Consider the following 13,197-nt stretch of genomic DNA (forward strand, 5'->3'; position numbering starts at 1 on the left):
GGAGGCATGACGATCTTTAGTTCAAAGCTGGCCTCTCTTAACCAATGGGACCGTCTCAATGACAAATGCATGAGACAAAATCAACAAAAATAAAGAAAGGCAATTCCTGATGGATTTAAACAAAACTAATACTTGTGCTTCCAAGTCACTCAGCGCCGATGGGATTAAAACAGGGATGCTTCTTAAGTGGAGGAAAAGTCTGACAGCCATCAATCCAGCTGCTGAATTATCTACCCTGGAATCCATACCCCCACATAAGCAAAGATCTAGGCTGGAGAGATGGCTCAGCGGTTAAGAACATCTGCTGTTCTTCCAGAGGACCTGGATTTGATTTCCACACTAACATTAGGCAGCTTTCAGCCTCCTGTAACCCCGGAATCACAACCATTACAAAAATACTGTCCATTGACCTGCTGTGAAGTTTACTTAAGAACATGCTCTGGGGCTGTTACAACAGCGTGAAGACAGGAATTCAATCCCCAGGACCCACAGTTAAAAAGCTGCTATGTTGGTGTTTGCAATCCCAACACTGGGGATACAGAGACAAGGGGGTCCTTGGGGCTGACCAGCCAGCCTGTCCTAAGAAAAGGATGATAAGCACCTGAGAAAAAGGTAGCTGAGGTTGTCTTCTGGTCTGTACATTCACACCACACACACACACACACACACACACACACACACACACCACACAGAGTGCGCATGAGAGACAGAGACAGAGAACGCATATGTTCCATGGGCCAGAAGCTGTTAAGCCTCATAGGAAAGCCAGCAGAGCCCGTCAAGCCCACACAGAGCTTTGAGCTTTCGTCTACTCCCCACCCACCCGCTGTCTAAGACAGAAGCCAGCTTTGCCCCGCCTCCTCTGTACCTGGTTGTCGATCTTGATCTCTGTCAAGGTGTCATTCTCCCGCAGCGCTTCCACCAGGGCCAGGATCCCGGTGCCCGTGATAAAATTGGACTCTACGTTCAGACTTTTCAAGGTCTTGTTGACCTTCAGCATCTCTGCAAAGGCCTTAGTGAACGAAAACAGTCATCAGGGTTTCTAAACATGAATCTCTCTCCCAAATTAAAAAAAAAATAGATTGTTTTATAGCGCTTAAAGAAAACATTTAAGACATTTTCATCTCTAAGTAAAATTAAAATCTGGAACTACAATTAAAAACTAAAATAGTGCCAGGCAGTGGTGGCACATGCCTGTAATCTCAGCACTCAGGAGGCAGAGGCAGGTGGATCTGAGTTCAAGGCCAGCCTGGGCTACAGAGTGAGTTCCAGGACAGCCAGGGCTACACAGAGAAACCCTGTCTCAAAAACCAAACCAAACCAACCAACCAACCAACCAACCAACCAATCAGAAAAAACAAAACAAAACAAAAACAACAACAACAACAACAACAACAAAACCAAAAAAACCTCCAAACCAAATGAAAACTAACATAACTTAGTAGAGCTGGAGAGACAGACAGCACAGCACTTATGAGTGCTGGCTGCTCTTGTGGAGGACCTGGATTTGACTCCCAGCATCCACGTAGTGTGTGTGACTGTATATGTTCTCTTATTTTTAATTTTATTTTTTTTAAATGTCTGGGTGTTTTGCCTGCATATATGTCTGTGTACCATGTGTGTGCTTGACATAAAAAAGGGTTGGCTCATCTGCAAGTGGAGTTACAGACAGTTGTGAGCACCATATAGGTGCTGGGAGCAAAAACTCAGGAAGAATAGACAATTCTCTTAACACTGAGCTATCTCCCTAGTCTCTGTGTCTGTGTCTGTCTGTCTGTCTCTGTCTGTCTCTCTGTCTCTGTCTCTGTCTCTCTCTCTGTGTGTATGTATGTATGTATGTGTTAAGATAGACTCTGACGTAGCCCAGGCTAGTCTTGAAATTGCTATGTAACTGAGGCTGGACCTCCGTGCTTGTCCCCCTCAAGAGCTGAGACTACATATTCCCTAAAAGAATACATCTTAATAATAACTTAAAAGGTGTCTCAGTATGAACAAATTTCAAAAATACACATATAAGCAGGGCTGGAGGGATGATGGCTCAGTGCTTCATACACTTGCTCCTCAATCATGACGACACGTGTGCAGATTCCAGCGCCAAGCGGCTCACAGACACCTGTAAGACTAGCTCCACGGGATCCAATACCCTCTGCTGGCCTCCATGAGCACCCCACACTCATGCGTGCATATATTCACTTAGACATACATGTAGCTGCACATACACACATATACATAGGTGACATTTACATATACTTAAATATATACATATACATACATATATATGCATACATATTTAAGTATATTTTGGTCCCACCCAGATGAACATGGACAGGATCTCTAAGGCTGAGACCCGGCCTTCCTCAAGTGCATGAACAGTTGAGATTGGCAGCCACTTTAATTAAAGTCATAAAGACAATAAGTGGAAGAATGAAAAACAAATTGCTAATACTGATTGCTTCTAGGGAGCAGACCACGAAAGCCCGAAACTATCCTAATTATCTTAATGGCACTTAAGACAGGAAGAAGGAAGGGAAGGAATTCCACCGGAGACTAGGCTGGTTTCTCAACCTCTGCACGGCTAAGATGTGGGCCTGGAGACTTCTTTGCTGTGGGTGCCCCATTAGCAGCCTCTCGGGCCTCTGAGACCTTACAAATACCAGTAGCATTTGTTCTCTTCACAACCCCCAACATCTCCAGCCACTGCCAGTGTGTCCCGGGAGCAGGAGAGCTCTTAGCTGAGAATCACTGGGGCAGAATAACAATCTTGTGTTGACAGGTGTTAGAACCGAAAGCGCAGGGACACGGGCTGATGGAATGGCAAACCAGGCAAGTCAAGGGACAGTTATTCAACAGTTGTTTTTCATTGTTTGTTTTTTGCTGTTTGTTTGCTTTGAGACAAGGCTTCCCTGTGTAACCCTGGCTGTGCTGGCGCTCATCTGTATTGAATTCAGATATCCACCTGTCTCTGCTTCCCAAGTGATGGGGTTAGAGGCATGCGCCACCATGCTCCGGTTACTACTTGATCTTAAAATTAAATGTACACATTTTAATCAGGGCATGGGGTGGGGGTGCAGCAAGCCTTTCCTTATGGGACACACCCGGCTTTGGCATTAACTTTTAGTCCCAGGATAAAGAAACTTCAGAGCAATTAGCTCTTTATGAGAACTTGCACACCCTCCTGGCAGGCAGTCAAGACCACGCCGCTGTAGCTTAAACTTGAGAAAACACTTCTTCTCCAACTGCACGAAATGGAGCCTACGCAGCCAAGCAGAGCTTGGAGCTTTTACACTCGAGTTCACTTCGGTTCAGCAAATATCTGAGCATCCACTCCATGTGCGGCCATGGCGGTGTCGGGAAAACATAGAGATGATTCCTTCAATGTTATATAAATGATCAGAGTAGAGATACATGTCTCAAGAGAAGATTTGCTTCTGCACTCTGTGGGATTATACAAAAATATAATTTCCTGGGGCTAGAAAGATGGCTCCGCAGTTCAGAGCGCATGCTGTTCTTGGAGAAGACCCAAGTTCAATTCCCAGCACAGACATCAGGCAGCTCCACCTGTAACTCCGGCTCTAGGAATCCACATACCCTCTTCAAGGACACCTGCACACACACACACACACACACACACACACACACACTTTTAACTAGAAATTAAAATTATTCTTCTAAATCTAACAAACAGAACCCAAAACACATAGCTTCACTGCTGACCAAATGGTAGCCACAAGAAATGTAGTAGCTACAAAGCCTTTGCAAACCAGCTAGTAAGTGGCTATTAGCCCAAATGCTCAAAACACATGAAACTCAAGACGGATGACCAAAATGCAGATGCTTCACTCCTTCTTTAAAAAGGGAACAAGAATACCCTTGGCAGGGAATAGGGAGGCAAAGTTTAGAACAGAGACAGAAGGAACACCCATTCAGAGCCTGCCCCACATGGCCCATACATATTCAGCCATCCAATTAGATAAGATGGATGAAGCAAAGAAGTGCAGGCCGACAGGAACCGGATGTAGATCTCTCCCGAGAGACACAGCCAGAATACAGCAAATACATAGGCGAATGCCAGCAGCAAACCAGGGAACTGAGAACGGGACCCCCGTTGAAGGAATCAGAGAAAGGACTGGAAGAGCTTGAAGGGGCTCGAGACCCCTTATGAACAATGATGCCAACCAACCAGAGCTTCCAGAATAAGTTGCACTACCCAAAGACTATACATGGACTGACCCTGGACTCTGACCTCATAGGTAAAATGAATATTTAGTAAGGGCACCAGTGGAAGGGGAAGCCCTTGGTCCTGCTAAGACTGAACCCCCAGAATGGGATTTTTTGGGGGAGGTGGTAATGGGGAGGATGGGGAGGGGAACACCGATAGGAGAAGGGAGGGGAGGGAGGTTAGAAGGGGTTGTTGAAACCGGAAGGAATAACAATCGAAAATGTAAATAAGAAATACCAAGTTAATAAAGATGGAAAAAAAAAAAAAAAAAAAAAAAAAGAAAAAGAAAAGGTAGTTGAACTGATGTATGTATAAATATAAAACACCTTTGGATTTCAAAGATGCAGTCCAAATAAAAGAATGCAGAATACCTCATTATAGTTCTAAGTTATATCTACATGCCCAGACATATCTATACATACTTTTCTTCTTTAGACTTTATTTTTACTTTATGCATATGGGTGTTTTGCCTGAAAGTCTATCTGTGCACCATGCGTGTGAAGTACTAAGGATGCCAGAAGAGGACATCGGATTCCCTGGAGCCAGAGTTCCGAGCACTTGGGAGTTGTCTGAAGTGGGTGCTCAGAATCGACTCAGGTCCTCTGGAAAAGCTGCAAGCACTCTTAACCGCTCAGCCACCTCTCCAGCCTGACTGTTACTTTAAATCCAACCATCCTGCCAGGACCTTGGCTTTTCTACTTTGATTTGAGAGCGAGTGGCAGGTGTTGTAAATTCTCAGGTTGACTCCCAGAGACCCTGTCAACAACAGCAGGGCTGTGTGTGTATGCAGTGCAGTGGAACCAGAAAGACCTGGTGGTGATTCTCGGCTCTGTCATTACTTGCCACACCTGGGATAATCTGACCTCTCACGCTATTGTGAGAGCGGCACAGACTTGAAGCACTACAGTGACGATGGCGTGAGGTAAGCATGAAGAGCTTAGCGGTCACAGCTGCATTCACTGAGTCCCCAGGAGAGGGGCTTGTAATAGGAAGAGTAGACAAGAGGAAGCGGTGGTGGCTAAGGCGGTGACAGTATTTACTTAGGCTAAGTAGCTTTCTTGTTTGGCTAGATTACCCCAAATGCATAAAAGGATGAGGGTTTCAGTTATTGTTTTTCTTTCCATACTCAAATGAACCGAATGTCAAACAAAACCCTTCACTATTTCTGGTTGTTTAAAGTATGCTTGGCACGATAACGCACATGAAGATTACGATAAAACACGCCCCGACGTTTTTATGTGTGCCAAGTTCAAGTAAGTTTTGGGGGCTCATAATGTCTAATGGCAGTTACAGAAAGTCCCTGTAGGAGGGAAAATTTCAGAATGGTTTTTCTCAACACAACAAACTCTAAATGTTTATTTAGCTAAATGCCAAGAGGCCTGTCTTGAACTTGTTTGGAAAGCGCAGCGCTGACGAGAATCCGTTTGAGTCCATGCGTTTGCAGTGTGGATTCTCAGCCTGTGCCTCGAGTCGAGCAGATCTAAGCCTTTCGATTGATGAAATAAATTAGCCGGGAAACGGTGATTTCATGCCCGAAAATTTTAGCACTAGGCGGGCTGAGGCAGGGGGATTACTGGGAACTCAAGATCAGTCCAAGAGACATAGTGAGTTCAAACCCAGGCCTCACAGCAAGACCCTATCTCAAAACAACCGAAAGCTAAGCCTAAACAATAAGAAAAACCTAAGACTAAAGTCACCGGGAATTAAATGGCCTCATATTGTGTTTCGAGTCTCACTCACCAGAGCCACAGGGTCATTGCTTCGGGTTGCGGCCAGGCTGAACTTCCTCACGTGGGTGTTGGTCTCCAGAGCCTTTGCAAACTCCTTCAGGGTTGGAATTGGAATGTTCTAAGCATAGAAGACAGGGTTAGCTACAAACCGCTCACACTGCACTGGCACTCACCCTAAACGTGAAAATACTGTCTTCAATTTTGATTGGACCCAGGGTCTCACACGTACTAAGCATGCGGCTCTGTTACTGAGCTCCATCATTGGCGAGTCCCCTGCAACGTTTGACTATCACCTGTATTTAGATGGCCGATTACATGTCCTCTTTTAAAAACATTCTTTTTTTTTTTTAAAAAATCCGTGTGCGATAACTAAGCTATTCTGAGCGAACAGCGCCTCCTAGTGCCCAATAAGAGAATGCAACGCAAAAGATTTTTTCCTTTTTTTTTTTTTCTGTCCTATATGCTAGGACATTCATGGTTAACAATCACGGTCTCTCACATACATGCCCTTAACATGTGCTTTTCTCCTTGGCCTGAAAACTCCTGTGGTCCTTTTCTCCACTTTTGAAGACCACCTGAATTATTTCCTGTTTGGTTTATGAGTTCTCCTAGGCAGCTTCAAGTTTTTCCTTTCCTACAATTCTGTAACTGTTTGGGCCTTACCGCACCATGCTGCCAACCTGTGGTTAGTGTTTGTCTCTTACGATAACATTCTAAGTAGAGGCTGGATGGATCTTAAGTGGCTCTCCTGGAGCCCAGACTGGCTTCCATCTGTCCTCAATTTCACTGTGTTGCCAAAGCTCCCTTGAACTCACGGTGATTCCCAGCTTCCACACCATAAGGCAGAGACTCTGTAAAGCGAGGTCTTGCGCATGGCCTCATGGATGTACCATGTTGGGAGTGGATCCTCTGGATACAAAGGTGTGCGCTAACACATTTGTTTGTATTCCTTTCTTTTTATTTTTAGATTTATTAATTGCATTTAATGCATGGCTGTATACGTGGACTCTCTCTTACAAACCACACACACCAATCACCTATCACTGCGGAAGTAAGGGGTAAGCATCAAGGGGCAGCAATGGACATGAGCCTTGCATAGATAAGCTGAGTGACAACAGCAACTTAATCTCCTCAATCCTCACCGAGGAGCAAATGAGGTGACTTAAGTGGCCAACGACATAGCACATAATGCACACTCAATGAAAACACTGTCACTGGGGCAGGAGAGATGGCTCATCAGTGAACAGCACTTGCTACTCTTGCAGAGGACCTGAGTTCAGTTCCCAGCATCCACGTTGGGTGGCTCACAACTGCCTGTGGTAATTCCAGCTCCAGGATCCAATTCCCTTGGCCTCCACAGGCAACTTCCCTCATGTGCACATACCCACGTAAGACACCTACCTATACACAGAATTAAAAACAGGAGGGATTAGGTCAGGGGCTCAGGGATGGAGAGAAAGAGTATAGGGAGAAATGACTGGAATTGGGGGCATTTGGAAACTTAGTACAACAGAAGCTTCCTAGAACCTGTGAGAGTGACCCTAGCAGGACTCACAGTAGTGGAGGACACAGCCTGAACCGGCCATCTGTAACCAGGCAAGGCTTGCAGTGGTGGGACTGGAACACCAACCCAGCCACTAACCTTTGGCCTGTTACACCCTGTAAGATGTGCTGGGACAATGGTGGCTCCGAGCTTGTGGGAGTGGCCAACTAATGGCTGATCTAACTTGAGGCCCACACCAGGCAAGGGAACCCATGCCCAAAACTGCCTGGATGGCCAGCAACTGGAAGCTGGATGGCCCAGAGATTTAGGGTAGAACCAAACATGACTGGTAAAAAAAAAAAATGCAAGCCAGTGAAACGATTTCTAATAATATTCTGCTGTATTCAAAGAGTACAGCCTAGCCCAACCTTCATCAGAGAGGTAAGAGGCTTTCTCTGGCCACCCATGGGAGCAGATGCAGAGACAGAGATCCACAGCCAAACATTAGGCAGAGCTTGGGGAACCCCACAGAAGAAAGGGAGGAAAGCCAGTAGGAGCCACAGGGATCCAGGGCAGCAGGAGAAACACAACCACAGAAGCAGCTAAGCAGGGCTGCATGAATCTGTGTCAGGCCCTCTGCATACATGCCGTGGTTGTTAGCATTTTTGGGAGACTCCTAACAGTGGGAGTGGGGGTCTCTATGGCTCATTTTGTCTGCTTGCTGGACCCTTTTCCTCCTACTGGGCCGCCTCATCCAGCCTTGACATGAGCATCTGTGCCTAGTCTTGTTATGTTATGTTGAGTTGATAACCCAGGAGGACTGCTCTTTTCCGAAGGGAATGGAGAAGCAGGATCTGGGTGGGGAGTGGGACTGGGAGGAGTGAAGGGAAGGGAGCCTGCAGTCAGGATACATTGTTTCAGAGAAGCATAAATAAAAAGAAACAAGGGAAAATCTCGTTAGAAATAATTAAATGTTCAACAAGAACCAACGAAACAAACCTATCTGACGGCACATGTCTCATATCTAATCTTTAGGGAGGTAGAAGCTGGAGGACGGAGAATTTGAAATCAGCCTTGTTCACATATCGAGTTTGAAGAGTTTAAAGCCAGTCTTGGCAACACAGTGAAACCTTGTCTCAAACTAGCCAACCAAGTCATCAACCAGCCTACTGAAGAGAATGAATAAATTAGGCCATAGGCAATTGTATTTGTTCATGCTCCTCTTGTCTCCTTCTCTGCCTTCAATAGCTCGATGTCAGAAGGCAGTCGATGGACAAAGCTGTGTGAGATTTCTGAGACCCTGGGAGAAAGCTCCAAGTAAACAAGAATCTTGGAATCTCTGTTCCTCTCTAACATGGATTGTTCTCGGAATGTGTTTGCCTGCCTCTCCCAGGTTAGTGGTTAGGAGTCAGTCTACTTTGGATTACTCATTACAACTGGCTACTGTTATTTATTTATATGCTACTATGGAAACAAGTGTGTTTTGCCACGTGCTTCTTGTCCTTGTGACTGTCCTCTTCACTGTACGTATGGGTACCCAGAGAGGCCGGAAGTGTTGGACCCCCTGGATCTGGAGTTACAGGTGGTTGTGAGGCACTTGATATGGGTGCAGGGAACTGAACTTGGGTGCTTTGCAAGGAAAGCAGTTACTTCTGACCACTGAGCCTCTGGGTTCCTGACCATTTCACTCTGGGGTCACTATCTTTGGAGAAAGCCAGATGTGTGAGAACGAACACTCAAGTAGCCCCAGAGAGTGGCCCGTGTGGTAGGAAAGGGAGGTCACTTGCCCACAGCTGCATGGGGGTGCCATCTTGGAAGTGGAGCCTTTGGATACTTTAACCTTGACTGTCAGCTTCACTACGGTCTCACTTGAGAGCCTGTGCCAACCACCCTTCTAAGTTACTCTGACATTCCTGACACTTGACACTGAGTGAGGGGGCTGGGGCTACAGCTAAGTGTCTACGTAGAGTGCTGTAGCACACAAGGAAAAAAAGAAAAAAAGAGAAAAGAAAAGAAAAGCTGATGTGGTTATTCAGTACCAGGTACAATGTACTTCGATTGGCCTGAATTCTAGGAAGCTTTTCAAAAAGTTCTAGAAATTACTCTTCTTATAGACTCATATCTCTTTTGACTAGATTATTCTGTCTGAAATCAGTGACTCGAAAGGACCTCAGGCCCATGTAAAAATAGGTAGTCAGTGACGTCCAGCCAGCTCTGTGATGCCAGGCTAAGCCAGGAGGTACTGGAAGTGACGGACCTTAATGTTGTTGAGGTTGACCTCCTGCAGGCTGGGGTCGTTGGCTTTCATCTGCTGCAGGCTTGCTTCCACATTTGTGGGGTTCGGTGGCTCCTCAAACACCGGCTTGGCCTTTTCACCTTTGACGACATCTAAAACGCAAGTTTTAGTTTATAAAAGAAAGTGCAAGAGGTCCTCCATCAAACTAGAGACGGCTTCTTTCATGTAGAGTCCAACACTCCAATTTGAACCCTAGTAAGTTTATTCTCACTGTGCAGTGGTGCCACTTTGCGTCAGTTTGGAAGGCAGATGCTTTTCAGCCACCACAAGGCATCTCATCCACTGGCACTTACTGCTGTGTCGTACGGACTTTCCCCACATGATCTGCACCAGACCATAGGCTCTGAGACGCAAAGATGGCCACCATGATGAGCCTCTTCATTCCCCAAATCCTTTTTAAAAATCTTGTGTGATGCTAAGACTTGAAACCAGGACCTGCTCTAAGCATTCGTTCTAGTACTGTTCTATCCCCAGGTCCCAAATATTAATATCCCTCTGGCTTCTTGATCGCACCCCTCCTTCAATTTCTATCCTGCATATCTAGCTTCGATGAAGATATGGAAAGAACAAGGAACATTTTAGAAACAGTTACTGGGGGCTGGAAACATGGATCAGCAGTTAAGAGCACTTGCTACTTTTGTAGCGCACTGGAGTTCCCTTCCCAGCACCCTTTCGGTATCTTACAGACATCAGTAAGTCCAGTTCTACGGATCTGAAACGCTCTTCTGGTTCCCTTGGGCACTGAATATACATGTGGTAAACATATATGCATGTTATAAAACAGCCCACGTACATACATACAAATAAATAAATACATACATTTACTTGAGCCAGATATAGCAATATACATGCCTGCAATACCAGGATTTAGGAGACTGAGTCAGGAGGAGCATGAGTTTGAGGCCAACCTGGGCTACACAGTGAATTTCAGGCCTGTCTCAAAACAAACAAAACCCAAATAACAACAATAAACAACACGCACTAATTTAGCATATATTTGGAGTGCATGCAACATACAAAGGATTAATATTCTAACGTAAAGAGAGCTCTTACACATCAGCAACACACTTATAATCTCAGGAGTTCAGGGCCACCCTAAGCTAAGGAACAAGACCTCCTCTTAATAACTGAGTGAGTAGGAAGCTTCTGAGGCTGAGTAGTGTCTTTGAAGTCTCCATGAGAGAGAATAATAAGTGATTTGTCCAGAAGCCAGGGTCTGTGTCCACTTAGATCTCACAGAGTGAACAAAGACCAACTGATTACTCCGATAAGTTCCTTTGGGAAAGATGTTTCTACGTATGCCCAGAATAGTCCTGATATCCAGTAGGCATTTAACAAATGCTTGGTGAAGAAGACGGGAGGCTGCAGCTTGTCCAAGCCAGGGTATCCTTCCTGCTTTTTTGGGGGAGGTAGCATCCACAATCAAGACAAAAAGACACTGGAATAAAAAAAAAGGGAACGTAGCCAAGCTTCCCTCATTGATAAGATACCCTTTGGAACAGAACATTTTCTTTGCATTTTGAGCTGACTATCAGGAATTTTTTTCCCTACCAGAAGACCTGCCATGAATGTGTGTCCTGTGGTTCTGTGTGTTCTGCCAGACACGGTGCCCAGCGTCAGCTTCACCTACTTTGGTTGCTCAGAGCCCAATGACTTCCTCTAGAAGCTCTCTCTCTCCTACAGGCACCAGACAGTGGCTCTTAAGCTCCCCATGCTCCCAGACCCCTCATCTACTTACTCCTCACTGGCCCCTTGCGGCCTTGGCCATTGGTTGTTTCTTCATCAAACTTCGGATTGTTGAGCAAATTGTGGACTCCAAGGACAGCTGAAAGAAACCACAGGGAACAATAACGGGCAGGAAGTTTTGAAACACGCACTAGGGTGGCTGCATTGTTAGCCTGCAAATAGAAGAACAATTCTTTATTCAGAAGAAAGTCTCCAGGCCCCCTTTCCTGGCGAAGTGTGTGGCGTGTACACAGCACCCAATAAACTTACTGCTAACGATCCCCCCACGACTGTCGGTGGCCTTACAGGCCTCTGACGGTTAAACGTGCAGCATCATTAGGAGCTGAGAAACAACTGTGCAGCCATAACTTCCAGCCACTGGGGCACTGCTAGGTCCCTGTGCTGGGTGTCTTAACTGTCAATTTGACACAATCTAGCGTCACCTGGAAAGAGTCTTAATAAGGAATTCTCTAGATTATGCTGTCTCTTTCTGTGTGTGTGTGTGTGTGTGTGTGTGTGTGTGTGGTGTGTGTGTGGTGTGGTGTGTGTGTATGTGTGTGGTGTGTGTGTGTGTGTGTGTGTGGTGTGTGTGTGTGGTGTGTGTGTGTGGGTGTGTGGTGTGTGTGTGGTGTGTGTGGTGTGTGTGTGTGTGTGGGGTGTGTGTGGGTGTGGGGGGGTGTGTGTGGGTGGGGTGTGTGTGGGTGGGGGGTGTGTGGGGGGTTGGGGTGGGGTGAGGTGGGGGTGGGGGTGGTGTGTGGGGTGTGGTGTGTGTGGTGTGTGTGGGGGGTGTGTGTGTGTGTGTGTGGTGTGTGTGTGTGTGGTGTGTGGTGTGTGTGTGGGGTGTGTGTGGTGTGTGTGTGTGTGTGGTGTGTGTGTGTGTGTGTGTGTGTGTGTGTGTGTGTGTGTGTGGTGTGTGTGTGGGGTGTGTGTGTGGTGTGTGTGTGTGTGTGTGTGTGTGTGTGTGTGTGTGTGTGTGTGTGTGGTATCAATGCAGAAAGCCCAGCCATTTTGGGCAGCACCACTTCATGCCCTGGGCCCCTAAGTATGCAAGCGTAAAGGAAGTGGGCTGCACAGCATCTACGAGTTTCTTTCTCTCTGCTGTTGGCTTCGGATGTGATGTGACTAGAGCCTTAAGTTCCTGTTTTGACTCTCCCTTGTAACCTATAACCTGGCAGTGTAACAAGAATAAACCCTCTCCTCCCTTGAATTGCTTTTGTTGGGGGGGAGGGCAGTGTCTTATAGCAAAAGAAAGGAAACTAGAATATCACCCTAGTTAAGTAGACTCAACACTCAGCTCTTTGTTTGTCTGTGTTGTTGTTGTTATTCTTATTGCCTTGGATAGCCTGGAACACACTCATAGGCTAGGCTGACCTCAGACTCAGTGTGATCCTCCTTCCTCTGTTCCCAAACGCTGTGACTATGAGTAGGTGCCACCATATCCACCTCCATTTACTTTTCTTATCTCTATGATTAAAAAAGGTGGAATTCAATCTAAGGATTTTGTTTTGTTTAAAGTCTCACTATGTAACCCTGTCTAGCCTGGAGACATGTAGCTCAGGCTGGCCTTAGATCTGTAGTAATCCTCCTGCTTCCTTCTGCCTAATGGGTATTAACACTGTACCAGTAAGTCTGATGGACTCAATGAATTTTAAAGATTTAATGTGATATAGATTATTATGTTGTTTTTCCCCCTCTCAGAGGTAAGACCAGAAAGATTGTGGTTTTTGTTTTTGTTTTTTTTTTT

The 13,197-nt window shown here is 45.9% G+C and overlaps 1 protein-coding gene across 1 annotated transcript in view; it reads right to left on the reverse strand.

The window, feature by feature from the left end:
- The window catches only part of Tmod2 (tropomodulin 2), a 38,196-nt gene that overhangs the window by 4,039 nt on the left and 20,960 nt on the right, over positions 1 to 13,197 (reverse strand). Inside the window, exons 5-8 of the mRNA XM_032909791.1 lie at positions 11,467 to 11,553; positions 9,690 to 9,820; positions 5,960 to 6,067; positions 869 to 1,012 (exon numbers count right to left, since the gene is read on the reverse strand). Of these exons, the coding sequence (XP_032765682.1) occupies positions 869 to 1,012; positions 5,960 to 6,067; positions 9,690 to 9,820; positions 11,467 to 11,553 (470 nt within the window). The remainder of the gene's footprint in view (positions 1 to 868; positions 1,013 to 5,959; positions 6,068 to 9,689; positions 9,821 to 11,466; positions 11,554 to 13,197) is intronic.

Source organism: Rattus rattus, chromosome 8 (assembly GCF_011064425.1).
Source record: "Rattus rattus isolate New Zealand chromosome 8, Rrattus_CSIRO_v1, whole genome shotgun sequence".
Classification (NCBI taxonomy): Eukaryota; Metazoa; Chordata; class Mammalia; order Rodentia; family Muridae; genus Rattus; species Rattus rattus.